The following is an 18,184-nucleotide window of genomic DNA, read 5'->3' as shown; positions in this document are numbered from 1 at the left end:
AATAATAAAGATCAAGCAGAAATAAATTAAATAGTGACTAAACAAAACCAATAGAAAACACGTATCAATAAGACTAGAGCTAATTCTTTGAAAAGATAAACAAAATCAATAAATTCTTAGTCAGACTTATCAAGAACAAAGAGAGGGCCCAAATAAATAAAATCAGAAATGAAAGAAGAGGAGTGACAACTCGCATCGCAGAAACACAAAGGATTATAAGAAAATACTATGCCAACAAATTGGACAACTTAGGAAAAAAATGGATAAACTCTGAGAGACATTATCTTCCAAGACTGAATCAGGAAAAAAAAGAAAATCTGAACAGGCTGATCACTAGATATGAAACTGTATCAGTAATCAAAAACTTCCAACAAACAAAAGTTCAGCACCAGATGGCTTTACAAACCATCTGGTTTGTCTACCAAACATTCAAAGGAGAATTAATACCTATCCTTCTCAAACTATTCCAAAATAATTGAAGAGTAGGGGAAGCTTCTAAACTCATTCTACAATGCTAGCACTACTCTGATACTAGAACCAGACAAAGACACTGTAACTGAAAGAAAATTACAGACTAATATCCTTGATAAACATAGATGCAAAAATCCTTTACAAAATCTTAGCACACTGATTTCAACAACAGATTAAACACATCATATACCTGATCCAGAGGTGCAAAGGTGGCTCAATATCCACAAATCAATGTGATACACCACACAAACAAAATGAAGGATAAAAATCACATGGTTCTATAATTAGATGCAGAAAAAGTATTAAAATTCAATAACCATTTCTGATTGAAAAAAACCCCACAACTCTCTACAAAGTGAGTATAGAAGGACATACCTCAATATAATACAGGCCTTATGTGACAAATTCACAGCTAACATATTCAACAGTGAAAAGCTGAAAACCGCTTTTCTAAGATCAGAAGCAAGACAAGGATGCCACTCTCACCACTCTTACTTAACACTAGAGGCCCAGTGCACAAAATTCATGCCTGGGTTGGGGGGGTCCCTCATCCTGGCCTGCACCCTCTCCAATCTGGGATCCCTCTCACAATCCGGGACTGCTGGCTCCTAACCGCTCACCTGCCTGCCTGCCTGATCGCCCCTAACCACTCTGCCTGCCTGATGCCCCTAACTGCTCCCTTGCCTGCCTGATAACCCCTAACCACTCTGCCTGCCTGCCTGATCGCCCCTAACTGCTCTCCCCTTCCAGCCTGATCACCCCTAACCGCCTCTGCCTCGGCCCCCGCCGCCGTGGCTTTGTCCGGAAGGACGTCCGGTCTATCTGGTCTAATTAGCATATTACCCTTTTATTAATTTAGATAGTACTGGAATAGACAAGAAAAAGAAATAAAAGGTATCCAAATTGGAAAGGAAGAAGTATAATTGCCACTATTTGCAGATGACATGATACTATACAGGAAATCTGAAGGATTCTACCAAAAACTGTTAGAATTAATAAATGAATTCAGTGAAGTGGCAGGATATAAAATTAATACTTAGAAATCTGTTAGATTTCTGTATACAAATAAACTATCATAAAGAGAAATGAAGAAAACAACCTCATTTTTAATTGCATTAAAAATAATAAGATACCTAAAAATACATTTAACTAAGGAAGTATAAGACCTGTATTCTAAAGAATATAAAGTATTGATAAAAGAAATTGAAGAAGACACAAATAAGTGGAAGGGTATACCATGCTAATGGATAGGAAGAATTAATAATGTCCATACTACCCCCAGCAATGTGATCTCTATCAAAATACCAATGGCATTTTCAATTTCAACAGAACCAGAACAAATGATCCTAAAATGTATATGGAATCACAATAGACTCCAAAGAGCCAAAGAAATCTTGAGAAAGAAAGAAGTTAGAGGTGTCATGATGCCAACAAACTGGAAGAAGAGGAAAAGGAAGCAGGAAAATGCCCCTATGCATTTGGCATTCAATAAGTGAATGTAAAATTAACCAAAATGATTAAATGCTCATCAGATTTAAGGATGCTCTGTAGGCTGTAATTATATTCTAACAAGATAGGCTCATGAATGATAATGCGGGACATTTCTTGGCTTCCTAAATACCCTGGGTGTCCCCTTAACTGGGGCTGTTCACAAGATTAAAAAAAACAATATAAGTCCTGGACAGCAATTCCGAGAGGTCAGTGAAAGGATGCCAGGAGTATGTACCTTTGCTCCTCCACTCCCCAAATCCCGGATGACTTCATCACTGACTGCCTCACTACTCTGGTTATTCCATTCTCTCCTTCACTACAAAACTGGCAGGAATAGTGCCTCCCATCACCACTCCTTTTGTCCATTTCAGTTCATCGCTGGTGTCCCTCCAACCCAAGCTCCATCCTGGCAGCATCTCCTGCCTGAAGATTTTGGTAAGAACCTTGGCAATCTCTCCAGGGCCCTTGACCACTCTCTTGAAAAAAACAAAGTGGGCAACATGGTCTCCATCACACCACTGGCCGCCATCTTTTCTACTCTGCACAAGAATCACAGACGGACCAAACTGCAGCATCTTAGCGTTTCCGATCTTTCGCAGTCTACTTCTTGAGTCTCTTAGAAAGTTAGTGAACACAAGATTTTTTCATTGTTTCTGAAAACAAAGCTTCTCTCCCACAAAACCCATCTAACTTCCCTCATACATTAAAAAAAAAAAAAAGCCCACACCTAGAATTTTAAGGTAATTGAAACATTTTTTTTGTTTTCTTCATTTATTATAACTATAGTGACCTGGTTATCATACTTAGCATTTGGCCTTGAAAAGAAAGAAATAATTACTCTTCTTGTAATGTTTTTAATTCCTCATTAGAATCATTTTAGTTGCTAAGCAACCGTCACTTTTATGTCCCATATTTGAAGGGATTAAGGCAGAATTATTTTTTAAAATCAATTTTAGGATAGAATAAGCAACTTTCTGTGCTAGCACACCTATTTATAAAAACTGATGTTGATTTTAAGAGTGTAATTGTTTAAAATGTGAATTATGGAAAGTGGAGTTAATTGCAGTGAGTTTACCATAAAAAAGCTCACGTGATTACAGTACATATCAACACGCACAGAAGGGAATCTAGGAAGGTATTCCCAACAATGTTGACACTGCTTATCTTGCTCTTGGTGGCAGAATAGATGACTGCAATTTCCTTTTTTTGCTAGTCTGTATTTTCTAAGTTTTCTAAAGTGAGCAGGAATACTTTTTAAAGTTCATGCATAAATAAGTGGAAAAAAATAAATGTGTCTCTCTCTCTCTCAAACCAATCTATAATAATAAAAGTGTAATACGCTAATTAGACTGGATGACCTTCCAGAAGAAGCCGGGGCTGCGAGGGAAGGCTGGGTCCCGGGTGCCACAGGGAAGCTGGTGCCGGCAGCTGGGGGAAGGAAGGCCTACTCTTGCACGAATTTCATGCATTGGGCCTCTAGTTAATAAATAAAAAATTTAAAAAGTAAAATAAAAAGTAAATATAAGAGCAGAGTTGCAATTAGATTTTTGTAAATACATAAACTTATAAAAGAGTGGGAATTAAATAAGAATATGCATATAAAATATACTAATGTGAAAAGTGTGTTGTCCATAGTAAATACTTAAGAGTTAACTATTACTAAAATAATATTTTAGAAATGTATTTAAGTGGTCAATTTCATGTTATGTACATTTTACCATAATAAAAAATGTATGTAATAACAATATAGACTCAGTATATATTAATAATTTAGAAATAATGGATTTAAATTTGGTTGGTTTTCTAAGTCCCCACCCTAAGGATATTGGATCTGCAAATAGATCAAAAGTACTTCCTTTAAATATAAAAATTCCTATAGGACTTTCTTCAAATTCACTATTAAGATCTCATTACAACTTCTCCCAGATATTTTCAGTCTCAGAAATCATTTCAGCAGTACCACAGGGAGAGGAAACTGAGGTTCTGTGTTGCAAAGTGACTGTTAAACACTCTGGTTTTAAGCCAGTGACAATCTCAGAAACAAATCTGAAGGCTTCTTTTTCTCCAGCAAAAACTTACTGACAAACTTTTATTGACCAGCCACACAGTGGATTATAGAATTATTGTATATCACAGAATGGATTTAATAAAACCTTGATGAAAACAATAATGGAATATTCACCAAATCTTTGGAATAGGGATATTTTTTCAAGTTAATAAAAGAAAAGATAACAGAAAACATGGAAAATTTAACTACATAAAAATGTAAAATTTCTGTACATTAAAATCCCCAATATAAACCAATGTAAAAATGGAAATGAGAATGAGGGGAAAAAATTCCTGAAGCATGTGGTATTCAAAGAGTTAAAAGCTTTTTTTTTGGTAAAAAGCTTTCGCAACCATCTAATAATAATGTGTTAAATAGACAAAGGATATGAACAGATAGTTTACAAAATTGGAGATATAGTTAGCAAACAAACTTATGAAAACACACTCAACAAAAGCTTGGTTATATATACAAATTAATAGGCCCTGTTACCATGTAGCATGAAATGAAGGCAAATGATTAAACAGATGGAATCAGAAACAAATAGAGATAGCATGTAAGACATGAAGAACAGAAGTTCACAAAATTGAGGGTCGGTTGGTCAAAAATAAGGGATAGTTAAACCATGGGGAATTTTTAGAGGAGGTAAATGTAAAACAAAAACAAAACAAAACAACAAAAAAACCCTACAGAGTGATAACTTTGAGTCCAGAATGAGAATCTCAGCTTTAGTTTTTAAGTTCCACTGTCACTTCTTTAAGAAAAAATTTCAATTTCACTGATATTTGATTTCCTTTTCTTTAAGGTATAATGTTCCTTTGTTTTATAAGATACTAGATGAGAGGAGCAAAACAATGGTAAGTATTACCTTCTCCTAATTAGGTCAGTGGTCGGCAAAATGCGGCTCGCGAGCCGCGGTTTGCCGCTCTGTTGTCTAATGAGTTTGCCGACCACTGACCTAGACTCTTGATTCCAATAATTACAGGCTGTTGTTGTTCCTTGTGATTAAGCCCTTAGAACAGTGGTTGGCAAACTTATTAGTCAACAGAGCAGTAAACCGCGGCTCGCAAGCCGCACTTTGCCGACCACTGATCTGGGGTGTCCAAGAAGCAAGCGTGCCATCAGTTCACATGTCACGTCCGTCAGAACCACAGTGACTGCCGGCTGAGTGGGAATCTCTGGAGTGGGCCCTCAGGAATCTGAAAGATGAACCCCCCTCCCCGATGCTGCTCATGTTAAGGGTGGAGAACCTCTGGCAGAATGGGAAGAACATGGGCCTGGGACATAAATGACCGAGTTCAGATCTCAGCGGCCCTCTCACTAATGAGCTGGGCCACAATCCATAGGTTCCCTAATGTCCATGAGCTTCAATTTTCTATCAATTGAAAGAGAAAAAAAAATATTCATGGCACCAATTCAGGTAAAGCTCAGCAGCCTACAGAGCCAACCACCATCAGTCTAGACCAGTGGTCGGCAAACCGCCGCTTGCAAGCCACATGCAGCTCGCGAGCCGCAGTTTGCCGCTCTGTTGACTAATGAGTTTGCCAACCACTGGTCCAGACCTATCTGTCTGCCTGCCTGTCTCTTTCTCTCAGCAGTCAATCTCATCTCTCTGGATGGACTTATTGAACTACAGTGCTCAGAATTCCCGAGACACTTTCAACCTCATGCACAAGCATTTTTATGACTGCCGCTGTCCTCTACTACTGTGGGAGGTCGGCAATAAATACCCCCTCTCCCCACAGGAGAGCACAGATGAGAGAGTAAAGGGGGTTTCCCATTTCCTCATCTCACATCCATGAGAGGCAGACATGCCAGTCCGGGGCATGGGGTGTTGCCAGCCTGTCAAACATGCAGCAAAGAGGCTCCTTAGAATAAACAGCATCTTGATCACAGAATGCTAATTAATTCAGTCCATGAATTTAAAAAAGGACAGTCATGCCTGTGAGCTGCGCTGACGCCTGGAAGCCTTAGGAAGTGAGTGCCCGGAGGACCATCCTTTACATGTGAAACCTGTGGCCAGGACTTCCAGCAGTTGGGGGTCCCACTGAGGACGCTACTTGTCAGCTGTGGTCTTCTCTGTGGAGGGCCTGTCATCAACAGTGGCCCAGGCGCGAGCCCCTTGCTGCTCCTACGCTTGGCTTTGTGGCCTGGAGTTGCCCATTCTTGGGTCTGGGTGCCCATGGCTATCACAGTCCCGGGCTTCTGGTCTTGTGCTCCTGCTGCCTAGGGGCACCTCGCTTTGGCGCAGACTCTAAGTGGCAGAGTGGTGAGGGACTCCCACCCCTCCCTTTGCCATGGAGGGAACTGTGTGTGGTCCCAAGTGAGTGAGTGCCTTCTTTGGCTCTAATTTTAAAAATAGGTGTAGTGTTTTACCCTTAACATCCAGCTGCTCCATGGTGTGGGATATATATACCTGAGGTTTTGGGGTATTTCTAGTTTGGGAGGTCTTTGGATAGCATTAATATAAGGCACATGGTAATTTTAATCAATTAACACTTTGTTCAAGAGAAAATTTCAGGCAGACACCCGTTATGAAGATGGGGTCCAATATAAAGTTCTCATATTTTATGGAGTTTAATTTCCAACCTGGGGGAGGATGTGGGACCAGGTACAGGCCGGCCCTGTGTGGCCTGTGGGCTTCCCCTGAGTGAAGGGAGCCTCTTCTTGGAGAGGGACCTGAGCCTGCCTCAGCTCAGGGGCCAAGGGGCTGCTGGGGCAGAGGAAGGAGCACATGAGTAGCATGTTTTCCCCTTAGATTGGGGGCATGAGGCTCAATTAATGTTCTCATTTGTCCAATGGAGACAATAATAGCTGACCTGCCTATTTCAGAGTTGTTTTGAGTTTAAAAGAAATCAATACATATGGGACTCCAAGAAAAAAAAAAATCAACATCTATAATAATAAAAGCATAATATGCAAATCGACCGAATGGCCTAACAGCGGAATAACCATCCAGATGACCTTCTGGACAAAGCCGGGGCTGGGGGGCAGGCCGAGGCGGCCGGGGCTGCAAAGGAGGTGGCCGGGGCTGCGAAGGAAGGCCTACCCTTACACAAAATTCGTGCATCGGGCCTCTAGTTCTAAATATAAGATACTAGGCTAAGCTGTGTTTCCCCTCACACTGACAGGTAAGACAAAGACCTGTAGCTTCCTCCCACACCCCAGTGGAAAGCAGCAGAGCTGCCTCCGGATGGTCCCTTTCTGGGATGTGTTTGCAGCCTTCTTTCTGATGCTGTCAGAAGTTGTCTTGTATTCAGAAAAGGACAAGAGAAGAGCTTTGGGAATTTGGACGTCTGAAGCCTTCCACTCGGTCCCCAATGTTGGCAGCCCTCCTACGAAGTGAAAAACGTTTTAAAAAGCCCAGATGATTTTGTCAGTCTTTTCTACCTCTGAAACAGAGGGTGTGACTCACATGCATCTGACATCAATGTACCAGGTTGTGATGATTTGCTTCATTGTGCTCAGCTGAAGAGTGGATTAACTCCCCATAATAGGCTGAGAATGTAAATCATGATCTCTGATTGAAACAGAAGGTGGGGGTGGTTGCTTCATGGTAAAGCAATGAACTGACTCAAGGTTCTGAGTTTCTAATCCCAAATCTGTAACCTTGTACATGACACTGGGAGACTTGCCCGAGGCCTGCAAGAGGACACTTACTTTGTGGGTGCTGATCACCCGTTCCTTTTTTGTTTTTAACTACTTATTTGTTTATTTAATCCTCACCCAGAGGATATTTTTCCATTAATTTTTAGAGAGACTGGGAGGGTGGGGGAGAGATAGACAGAAAGAAACATCGATGTGAGAAAGACACATTGATTGGTTGTCTCCCCCACACACAGATGGAGCCTGCAATCGAGGTATGTGCCCTTGACCGGAATCAAACCCAGGACCCATCAGTCCACAGGCTGATCCTCTACCCACTGAGCCAAACAGGCCAGGGCTGATCACCCATTCTTAAAAGTACTGTAGTAAGTCCTTCCTCTGAGAACAATGTGGGTGGTAACTCGTGGCCAACATTACTCAAGAGAGAGCCATCAGTTAAGACTGCCAAATGCACACGAGGCCTCAGGGAGTACTCAGACTATTACCTAGAGATGCTAGAAATATGCAAATCCCTCAGTTTCCAGAAAATTTGTTGCTTTTCCCTTCCAAGTCGGCCGTCTACCCTGTCCAGCACGCCCCACAGACTTCCTGCGATGATGGGAATCTTTCTATTACTCTGTCCGGAGGCAGCTACCACTTGTGGCTGTTGAGCATTTGAAAGAGGAACTAAATTTCACACCTGATATAATTTTAATTAATTGAAATGTCTATGTAAACAGCCATGTGCGGCTAGTGGCCACCATATTGGACAGCACAGCTCTAGCCAATTCAACCCCCCTCAAAGCAACTGCATGCAAGTGAGGCTGGGAAAGCAGTAGAACATACATGAACTAATTAATTAGTCTTTATGTTCGAAACAATTTTTTGTTCACATTGGAAGAAGTGGCCAATATCAAGGTCTGAAGTGAGAGATTACCATAAAATAAGAACAGTTTTCCCTAATCCTCCAGTACTATTTCCCTCCATTTTTTATGAATATTAAACTGCGACGGCATCTAACCTCATTAACACAAAGCTGAACTAGATGACTTTATTCTAGGATAACTTCTCTACCCAAGGCTGAGAAATAACCAGTGAGATTAAGTTCAAGAGAAACATTAGCCTCACTCTGCACCCTTCTCCCATCACCTCTGAGGAGCCCAAGGACATAGTTCTGCTGCTGCTGCCCATCCCCACCCCCCTTACTTCTGCAGCTCAATCTCACTCCCCTCCCGTCAACTGACTACCAACCATTCAAAAATCACAGGCTAAGTGCTGTCTCCCGTTCTCTCCAGACGTACGGTGTCTTTTCTTCTTTTCCCCTGTCATGTAAATTCTGTGGCAGGAAACTCCACAGAATATAATACGAGAAGCCCTGCGATCTTAACCTTCCTGCCTTCCTGCCTTCCTGAAACATTCCCACGGCCCCAAGAGGGGTTTGAACAAACACTGTCTGTTCTCCCGAATCTATGCCCTCACCCTGGAGGTGAACTGACTCAAACTCTACAGGACATAAAGGATTTATTCTCCCTGCACTTCGCTTATGACTGCCCTGTGTTTTGTATCTTTTTCTTTTGTTCTGAACAGGGCATATCTCAGGTATCCTAAGCTCCAGTAATGGGACAGGGGTCCAGTCCCTGCCATTCTTCGTGTGCACTGCCCAGCACAGCGTCACAGGCAATCAGGGACTTCAATGCTTCTTGATCAAGCATCAAAGACTATCAGACTCTCTGGGATTGTTACAGCTTTGGGATTTTAAGGTACATCCTTCAGTTCAACATATTCTAGGAAACAATGTACTATTTCTTGAGGGGCGTGGACTGGGCTTGGTTCTTTCAGGGAAGGACTGCAGAATCAGTCATGTATTTTTCAGATTGATGTCATGATTATTTGAAGGTTAATAATCAGCCAGCAGCTGCATGATTGACATGGGAGGAAGAAAGCATGATAAATAAATACATTGCTGGTCGCCGTTTTCTCAACAGTGAAATGGAAAGAGAATAAAATCTTTGTGCGTGAAATAGTCATAGTGCCCTGCTATAGACCAGCACACTGACTACCACGCCTGTGTGGGGAACTCTGCAGCGTGTTCGATTGGAAACGAGGTGACAGAACAGCTTATCACAGCTGCGCTTCCTCCAGGCTCCACTGTGTCCTAGTGCCTCTCCTTGCATGCATATTTCCCAGGGAGGTTAATTTGAAGTAGAAAACCATTCATTCTGCTCCCGACTTCATCCCTGACTAAAAAATTAAAGCGTAAATAAATAGAAATTTAATTAAAGCGAAGGTCCAACAAACAATAAAAATGCTCCCTCTTTTTCTGGTTAAAAAGCAAAGCGGGCTGTTTGGATCAGCTGCATCAGCATCGCTGCCTGGGAACTTGTTAGAAATGTAAATTCTTGGGCTGCACCCCAGGCCCATTGGAACAGAAACTTTGGGGGTGGAGCAAATGTATTATAAATGTATTATAAAAAAAATCCTCCATGTGATTCTGCACTAACATTTGAGAACAATTGCTTTAAACAGTGTTGAAATCATCAAAACTATTCTTTTCAGTGTTGTAATAAAGCGCACTAAATGAATATTCCTGAGGTGTCAAGCCTTTCCCCATTCTAGAAATAAGGTCTGGCCAAGCACTAAACAAGTCCAGCCAGGAATCCCAGCTCTGAGTTCCAGCACATCTGCATGCCGTGCTACCTACCTGGGACGTGATCACCTCCCTGGTGGCTCGGCTCCTGGAGCCGGCTGGGCAGGCGCTTCCGAGCTGAGCCACTAGGGCTCCTCTGCTTCATGGTGGGAGATGAGGGGCTCAAAAGGGGGGCAGAGGGGAAATCTGTGACTTTTCCATCCATTTTAATCATTCCTTTTTTTAAAGGGAGAAAATATTTAGTACTTTTCCATCACTATTTCACAAATAACAACCAAGGGAAAGACAGTGCTTATAAAATTTTTAAAAAATAGGGCATCTTTGCAGATAACTGCTTGTCAGCTGCCCTAGGGGGTGCATCCTTCACGGTGATTAGGGGTGATGACGGAGGACAGCGTTTAGGCAATTCACTGCCGAAGTGAGTCTGCATGCTTCTCAGATCTTTGACCCACAATTGCAATGCTTATTAATCAGTATCTTCCAGTCACAGAAATTCCATGCTTTACCCGATCGCTTCCTAGTCCTCTGTAAGTACCACTCAGATTGTAAAGGAAATTATTAAGACTTTTTTGTCCAAATGATTCAAAGACTTTCACATTTCTGTTTGATAATAGAGTCTGCTCATGGAACCTAGTTTTTGTGTGCCCCAAGAACACAAGGACAAAAAGTCAAAGCACCAGACGCACAATAGCATCGAATGATTTTTTTTTTTTGTCACGAGAAAAACCTCCGTCCGAAGAAAAATGCAAACTCTCCTCGGTAACTTTTCTCACTTTAAATCACACCTCTCATCACGACCTGTTACACCCACACAGTCATGTGCCGCAGGCACTGCGCACCCTCTCCAGAATTTCAAAGCCTCAAAATCTATTTTTAAAGCCAAAATGCAATCTAGGTTGCTATTCTATGAAGCACTTGTTAAGGAAGAACAAAGTAGGATAGTGATTTTTATGCATGTGGGCCACTCACCAAATGACTGAATGCAGCTATCGATGAGATCGTCCAGGCTGGCTCCTTTGGCCAAATGTCCCAGAGACACCATCATCCGGAACTGGGTGATCTGGGCCAGGCTGGGGTGGGAGGGGAAGGGGCTGCTGGCTGGCTTCGCCTCTAGTTTTGCTTTCGGGGCAGCTCTGCAGCCATGAGAAGGTTTCCTGGGGAAAGAGAGGAGGCAGTGAGTGCAAGAGGAGCGGCCAGGGGACAAACACGCGGGCAGCTCCACGCTCTGAAGGCAGATTAGAGAGGAAGGACTAGAGATAAGACAATTAATCCTGGGAGTTGGGCTGATAGAAGATACACCCCTCCCACTTGGCAAATGCACCAAACGGACTGGTTGGCTGTTAAAGAGACATCTCCCAAGCAAACAACAAGGTGAGATTTCAGGGCTGGGAGTAGGGCTTGTCCTCTGGGGGTTAGGATGCTTCGGCCTGCTGTCTCCTTTGCCTGAGGGGAGAGGCAGAGGCAGGGGTACCTGGGCAGTCCTCGGGTCCTAGCAATACTTTTCCATTTCAGCCTCGAGGCCACTGACTTGGGTCTTCAGAATTGAGTGTCAGGTGGCCTCATCTTTGGCTAAATTCATTCATCTTGAACAACACCCTGTAGAAACCCAGATGGCCTCAGAAACATCTTTAAGGACTTAGGGTGAAAAGTCAAAGACTGAGGACCAGTGTGCAGGGGGTGAGGAGGGGTGAGGGGTGAGGGTGGTGGTATTTAGATTTTAAGCTAGTCCTGCCTTTCTCACAAATCTTGGTGGGTTTTAAGATTCTGTCTTTCATGATTGATAATACAGGTAATCGTTATGAGTCATTTTTATCATTAGACACCATTCCATTAAGTCTGTACTTGGGTCCTTACCTATTTGGGCGGGGGGGGGGGGGGGGGGGGCGGGGTGTGGAGGAGCAGAGCTCATGAGAGCTTCATTCCAGAACTGAATCCAAAAGAACACGCCTGGATATGGAAAGGCTTAGGCGTGCCTATAGGTCACCTCTGCCCACTCTCACCTAGCTTTACCTTTGATCATGACCTCTCAGTATAAGTTACGTTGTTTGCAAAATGATACATGAAGGTTAATTGAGCATTTTGTTTTCCCTTCCATTAAAAAACATAAACACACACACAGGCACATTTCCATCATCTCTGAAGGTTCACTAGTGATGGGTGTTGTTACTTGTAAGTTCTTTGAGCATATTGTTAACTCTTCTCTCCCTACTGTGCCTGCTTACTTCACAGTTTGCCAAGAGGAGGCAAGAAGAAAAGGAAAAAGAAATATGCCCAGATCCATAACTTTAGCTGCTCCCTATGTGTTTTGCCGAACACCTGAGGGCACCCATTAATCAGTAAGTGCTTATTCCATGGGTAAGACATCGTGATGGGTCAGAGAAGGCCAGTAGGACAGTCTACATATGTAAGGGCTCTCTGTAAACTGGAAATCATATTAACTACATGTTAGCTGATGTTGTATAAAGGTCATCTATCTCTAAGTTCTTCAATACAAAACTCTAGTTGGAGAAACAGACCCAGACCAAGGAAAGAGAGCTCTATCAATCCTAAGTGTCCTGTGAGTGGCAAGGGGAAGGGCTGTGATGTTCTCAGGGAAGGGAGAGCCAGTTGCAGTTGGAGTGTTGGGGAAAGTTTCTCTGACAAGAAATCTCACCCAGAAGGGGCTAAAAGAGCGCTGAAATCAAAATAAAACACTGGGGCATACACAGCCTGTGAAGGAAGACTACTGAACGATGGGGCCACTCAGGACACAGCCAGACCTGTGGAGGGAACACCCTGCATTTCACAACCACTACAGGGTGCTGGGCTGGCAGCGGCTGCTGAGCTCTGTTCCGACTGAGGGTGGTCCCAGTGAAACTGAACCAGTAATTGTCTATTAGGAACCTACTAACCAGAGGCAGGGATTTCTGAAAGACGGTGTTACAGGACTTCTGGTCATTACTGATTTTTACCCAGGGCCTCAGATAGCCCCAGGAGCAGATCAGTACCTGAAAATGAGAGGAAATAATAATGGCCACCATGAATTGAGAACCTACGACATGGCAGGCACTGTGCTGGGGATCTGCATGGTCTTTAAAGCGTACATCCCAGAGAGACATTACCTCCATTTCACGATGTTGAAACTGCGTCTAAAGGAGGCTAAATGACTTGCTCAAGTACAACTTCTGTGTGCTAGATCTGGGATGCGTACTGAGCGCCTCTCTGGCTCTGTTTGCTTAATTGAGATTTACTGTGCCTGAAACTATGCACTTTTCACTCCATCAGAATGAGCAAGAGAGGCTGGAAGGTCAATTCAACCTGAGACAAAAGTAACATCCTCTGACATCATAGCTGATCATATAAAGGCTGAATCTGGGGCCCTCCTCCTCCTGCCTGTCCCCGGGACAGTCCTCAGAGCAGAGGCTGCGTGGGCTCTCCATGGTCATCTCCAAGCTGTTCACTAGATGTGTGGGGGTCCAGGATCAGAAGGGCAATGGGACCGGCCACCAGTGCAGAGACAGGCAGAAGGCAGGCCTCCTGCGCCCATGGCTTGCTCCCCACCTGGGCGCCTTGCCCTTCCAGGAAGCACTGACAATCTCCAAACCCGGGGCTGGTTGTTAGCTGTTGGGATTAGTGAGCTTTCTGCCATAGCGGCTGCCTTTTTACCATTAAGATCTCCACCCAAGGCAGAGTTGGGAAAGAGAACAATAAAGTCCTTCCCAGTACAGCCCTCTTTTTCTCTTAGGCCTTCCAGTACCTCTCCCTGACCCCTGGAGAAGAGGCACCTGCAAGCAGAGGCTGGGCCTCCACACACAGCTCTCCCCTTGGGGGCTCGGATGTGTCTCCCTCAGTCTCTCAGCTGGTGGATACGAGGAAAATCCCACTTTCTCTCTCAGTTGGTAGCAATGATCATTGAGGACCCTGAAAACTGCCTTGGTTCTAATTCTAGTGATGGTTCCTCATGTCAGCAGTAACAGAAACCACTTTAGTTCACAAGGTGAGATGCTTTTACCGGAACTAAAAAGGACTGGGGTAGATTCAAGTAGAAAGAAAAAACTTGAAGGGAGTATTGGTGTGTGTGTGTGTGTGTGTGTGTGTGTGTGTGTGTGAGAGAGAGAGAGAGAGAGAAAAATGCAACCTGGGAACTATGGAGCCCAGAGAGAGTTGAGGGCCGGGGCATGAGAAACCGGGGAGGAGAGAAACTACTAGAAACTAAATTGTGACCTGAGAGGTCTAGGGAGAGGGGGTTATCTGAACCATGACCTGGGGAACTCAGCTCTTCTGTGCAGCTTCTTGACTGGCTACTTTGTGACAAACCTTCAAAACTGTCCCTTCCAGTGAAATGGCTGTACATAGGATTAATAAAAGACTTCTCTATAGTCAGGTCTTGAAGGTGTTGTAATCCATAGAACAAATAGACCCTAATCTTCAAAGGCATATCTTTCAAGGATAGTAGCCATTCCCCTTGTGAATTAAAAAGAACACAAAAAAACAAAACAAACAAAAAGTCCTCGAGAGAGACAAATTAACTTAAGGTGGTTTCTGAGGCCAAAATTGGCTAAGGCCCTGTTAAGTTTGCTGAAGGACACTGTCAAAACTCAGAGCTGGTTCAAATGAAATCCTCTCCAGGCACAGGTTGCCTCAGTGGAGGTCACAATTTAAGGTTCAATTTTTTATGGAAACTTGCACGGCTCTCTTTGCAGTGCAAGGTGGCTTTTATTGGCTTCTAGTGAGGATTCCTCCCAGTCCTGACCGTTCCCTCCCCCCAAATGGCTCTATTTAAAGTACTGAGGCCCTTCGCCTCGCTCTAGTGCAAGGTACAGTGTTGGACCCTTGGGGATACAGGGTGGGGTGCATAAAGGACCAAGGACCTTTAGCTTTAGAAAGTCCAGCAGGGCAAAGCTTCCCGCCTCTTCTGAGCATGCTTGTGCAGCTGGGCATGGCCGTCACACAGAGTCCATGTGGATGGAGGTGGAAAGTGCACAACGTGCCCAGCCCTATTCTGAGCGCAGGCCCCTGTCTAGGCAATTGTCCCATGCCAGCGTTTTGGTGGACAAACTCAAAGTTGGCTGGCACTTCCAGGCCTCTTTCTCCTCACAAGAGCTTTTTCACTCACGGTCACTCTTCCTATTCTGCACCCCAAGACCCTCCTGAAACATCTCTCTAGAGTCCCAGTGGGGTGGAGGGGAATACAGGTTTCCCCCAGGTGCTATGGTTCCCTGACCTCTGCTTGTTCGCTACAAGCCCTACCGGCCTTTCTGGGCCCTCCCGAGACCTGCAGGGCCGGCAGAGACCGCCAGGTGGCGCTCCGGGAGCCCTGAGCCCCAGCAGGTGCGGGCGTCCGGGAAAGTCCGCGAGTGGGAGTCCCAGGTGCGTGGCAGCGAGGAACTGGGGGAGGAGGCAGGTCATTGCAATCCCGGAGCTTGCCGAGCGAACTCTGGCCGCACAGCCCAGCTCCCTTCCCCATTTCCCCGTGCGAAGATCTGGGCACTCCAGGCGCGACCGTCCCTTGCGCTAGTCTCCGCTGTGCGCATCTCCCCAGACCTCAGCCTGCCGTCCCCATTAGTCGCCGGCAACTTCCCCTAGAGAAGACTCCCATGTCGTCCGCCCCACATTCTACCCCCGAGAGGCCTCTGGAGGCTGCCCGCACCCCGGCCCCCGCCCCGATGAAGGACATCGGCGCTCCCGAGGGCCTGGGCCCCTACTCACCGCGGAGCCTCTCTCGCCTTGCCCAGGGTGCCCATGGCCGCGGCCGCACTCTTGGATACGTTTCACCTAGCGCGGCGGGACGGGCTCGGCGGGGCGCATCGCCTCGCCACGGCCGCTGCCGCTGCCAGCGCGGCCCTTCGCCCCGGGCCTCTCCGCCCTCGGGCCGCCCACCAGCCGCTCTGGGAGCCGGGCGAGCCCGCCCGACGCGCACCCGCCGGCACAAACTTTGTGCGCGCGCCCTCCTGCCTTCACCGGCGCGCGCACTCACACTCCCCGGCACCACCTGACACGCCCACTGATGTTATCAGCTGTAGGAAAAGTGCAGCGGCTGCGGCTCTTTTACGAATCCTGCCCCCAGTCCTGGGTAGTGCCCGGAGGCCAGCACCTCTCCCAGTCCTCGCCTTTGGTCCCAGCCCTCTACCTCTCCCAGCCCGACGGTGCGGTCCAGGGGAGCAGGAGGGCTGGGGAGGCTCCGGGTGCCTTGGATCCCACCAAACCCGCGGCTGGACAGCAGGTGTGCTCCCAAGGGCACCAGCTTCACTCAGCGGCTCTCAGGGAACACCCTCCCTCCCCTCCCCCGCCTCCCCCCACCCTACCTCTCATCCCCCCAGATCCCCTGCCGTTCTGCATTTCAGCATGGCTCCTGAGCGCCCCTTGTGCTCTCGCAGGCCTCTTTTGTATATATCAGAGCTCAGAGCCGGGCTGGGTAAGGCTTTTGTGGATTTGCTTTAGCCTGCGCCTTTGGGTGTCTTCTTGGTAGCAAATATGCAAGACTGGGCTGGAGATACGTGCACTGTACCGTGCAAGAGGTGGCGGGTGTGGAGGTGAGCTCTGGGGCCCTGATGCATATCTGGTGGGAGACAGCTGCCTGGCCTCTGTAGGTGTAGGAGATGTGGGGGGAGGGAGACGGGTGGGGAGGGGTGCAGAGAACTTTGTGACAGCAGACCTGGCCAGGAATGGTGGCCAACCACTGCTTCCAAGTGATGATAAGGATAGCTAGTGTGCATTGAGTGCGTTTTGCTAAGTGCTTGCTATACATTACCTCATTTAACCCGTCTCCCCCAAATACCAAGAGGTCACTATTTTAAAGATGAGAAAATTAAGGGTTAGAGAATACTATGCCTTCCATTACACAACTAGTAAACAGCAGAGAGAACCATGACTGGGCTGAGATCTGATTCCCTGTAATCACTGCTGGACTGCCCTGATAACAGCATTATCATTGTCACATGCCATAACTATAGCCTCCTTCTGCAACTTCATTTATTCATTTCCTTATATTTATATGACATCGTGTCCCAGTAAAAGAGTATTCAAGATAGCTTATGTACAAAAGAAGTATGAAAATGTACAGTGAAAAATAAGGTCTATGGAATGAGCCAGAAATGAAAGTCGTTTTCTAAAAATGCACCCCATGGAGTCCAATACACTTGCTACAAGTGGGACGAAAACTTGCCTCCAGGATTTCTAGCAGTCAAGTTCAAAAGAGAAGACTTACCTAAAACAATTCCTGACACATGCAAGACAAAAAAGAAGAAAAGAAAAGGAAAAAAGAAAATTGCTTAAGAGAAGATCAACTATCCTTGATACTGAGACCAGAAAAAAATTTCTCTAAAAAATCCCCATGAACTTTGGTGTGATAGAAAGAAACAAGTCCTCAGTTACAACATATATAAAGAAGGGTGTGTGGATGTTTAATAAATATTAAATAATGACACTCTTCCAGAATTACACTGTATATGCATATGTCTGTATGCAAATGGTAAACATATACCTTTATGTAAATGTATAACTATATGTAAATGTATGTATATGTAGATAGATAGACTATTTGGTGAATACACAGTACTAAGCATACATGTAGGCAGTTGCACACACCTATACACCTGCCGTCCATTATGTGGATAAGTATAGAAATTATTAGTTCATTCAGAAACAAGCCTTGCTGAGTTTTGTAACTAACGAGGCCTAATTCTGGCTGGAAGTTTCCTCCTCTCCAGCTTCCTGAGAACCTGCACTCTAGTTGCACCTGATTCTGTTTCTTGGCCCACCTGAGCTCTTTGATGAGGCTTCCTGACTGCTCCTGCTTGAGAAATTTGTCTTTTCAGACATCTAAAAACTTAGAAGTTAGCTTCCTATCTTTCTTCCTCTTCGCCATGAGGTTAGTCTCCCTGGTATTGTCTGAGGTGCCTCTGACCTTAAGCACAAAGTTCTCTTCTCTTGTTCTCTCACCTTCTCTTCTGCTTCTCTAACCT

General features: G+C 45.2%; 1 protein-coding gene across 3 annotated transcripts in view; it reads right to left on the bottom strand.

Annotated features, from left to right (window-relative positions):
- RASGRP1 (RAS guanyl releasing protein 1) overlaps positions 1 to 16,134 on the bottom strand; it is an 83,327-nt gene extending 67,193 nt beyond the window's left edge. For all 3 annotated transcript variants that reach the window (XM_080648339.1, XM_080648338.1, XM_080648340.1), the window contains exons 1-2: positions 15,930 to 16,134; positions 11,211 to 11,395 (exon numbers count right to left, since the gene is read on the bottom strand). In XM_080648339.1, coding sequence (XP_080504465.1) covers positions 11,211 to 11,395; positions 15,930 to 15,964 — 220 coding nt within the window. In that variant the 5' untranslated portion in view covers positions 15,965 to 16,134. The remainder of the gene's footprint in view (positions 1 to 11,210; positions 11,396 to 15,929) is intronic.
- Between the last annotated feature and the right edge of the window lie 2,050 nt (positions 16,135 to 18,184).

The sequence above is a fragment of the Plecotus auritus genome (genome assembly GCF_963455305.1).
Source record: "Plecotus auritus genome assembly, chromosome: 1".
In the NCBI taxonomy this organism is placed as follows: Eukaryota; Metazoa; Chordata; class Mammalia; order Chiroptera; family Vespertilionidae; genus Plecotus; species Plecotus auritus.
This window is presented reverse-complemented; position numbering and strand designations above follow the sequence as displayed.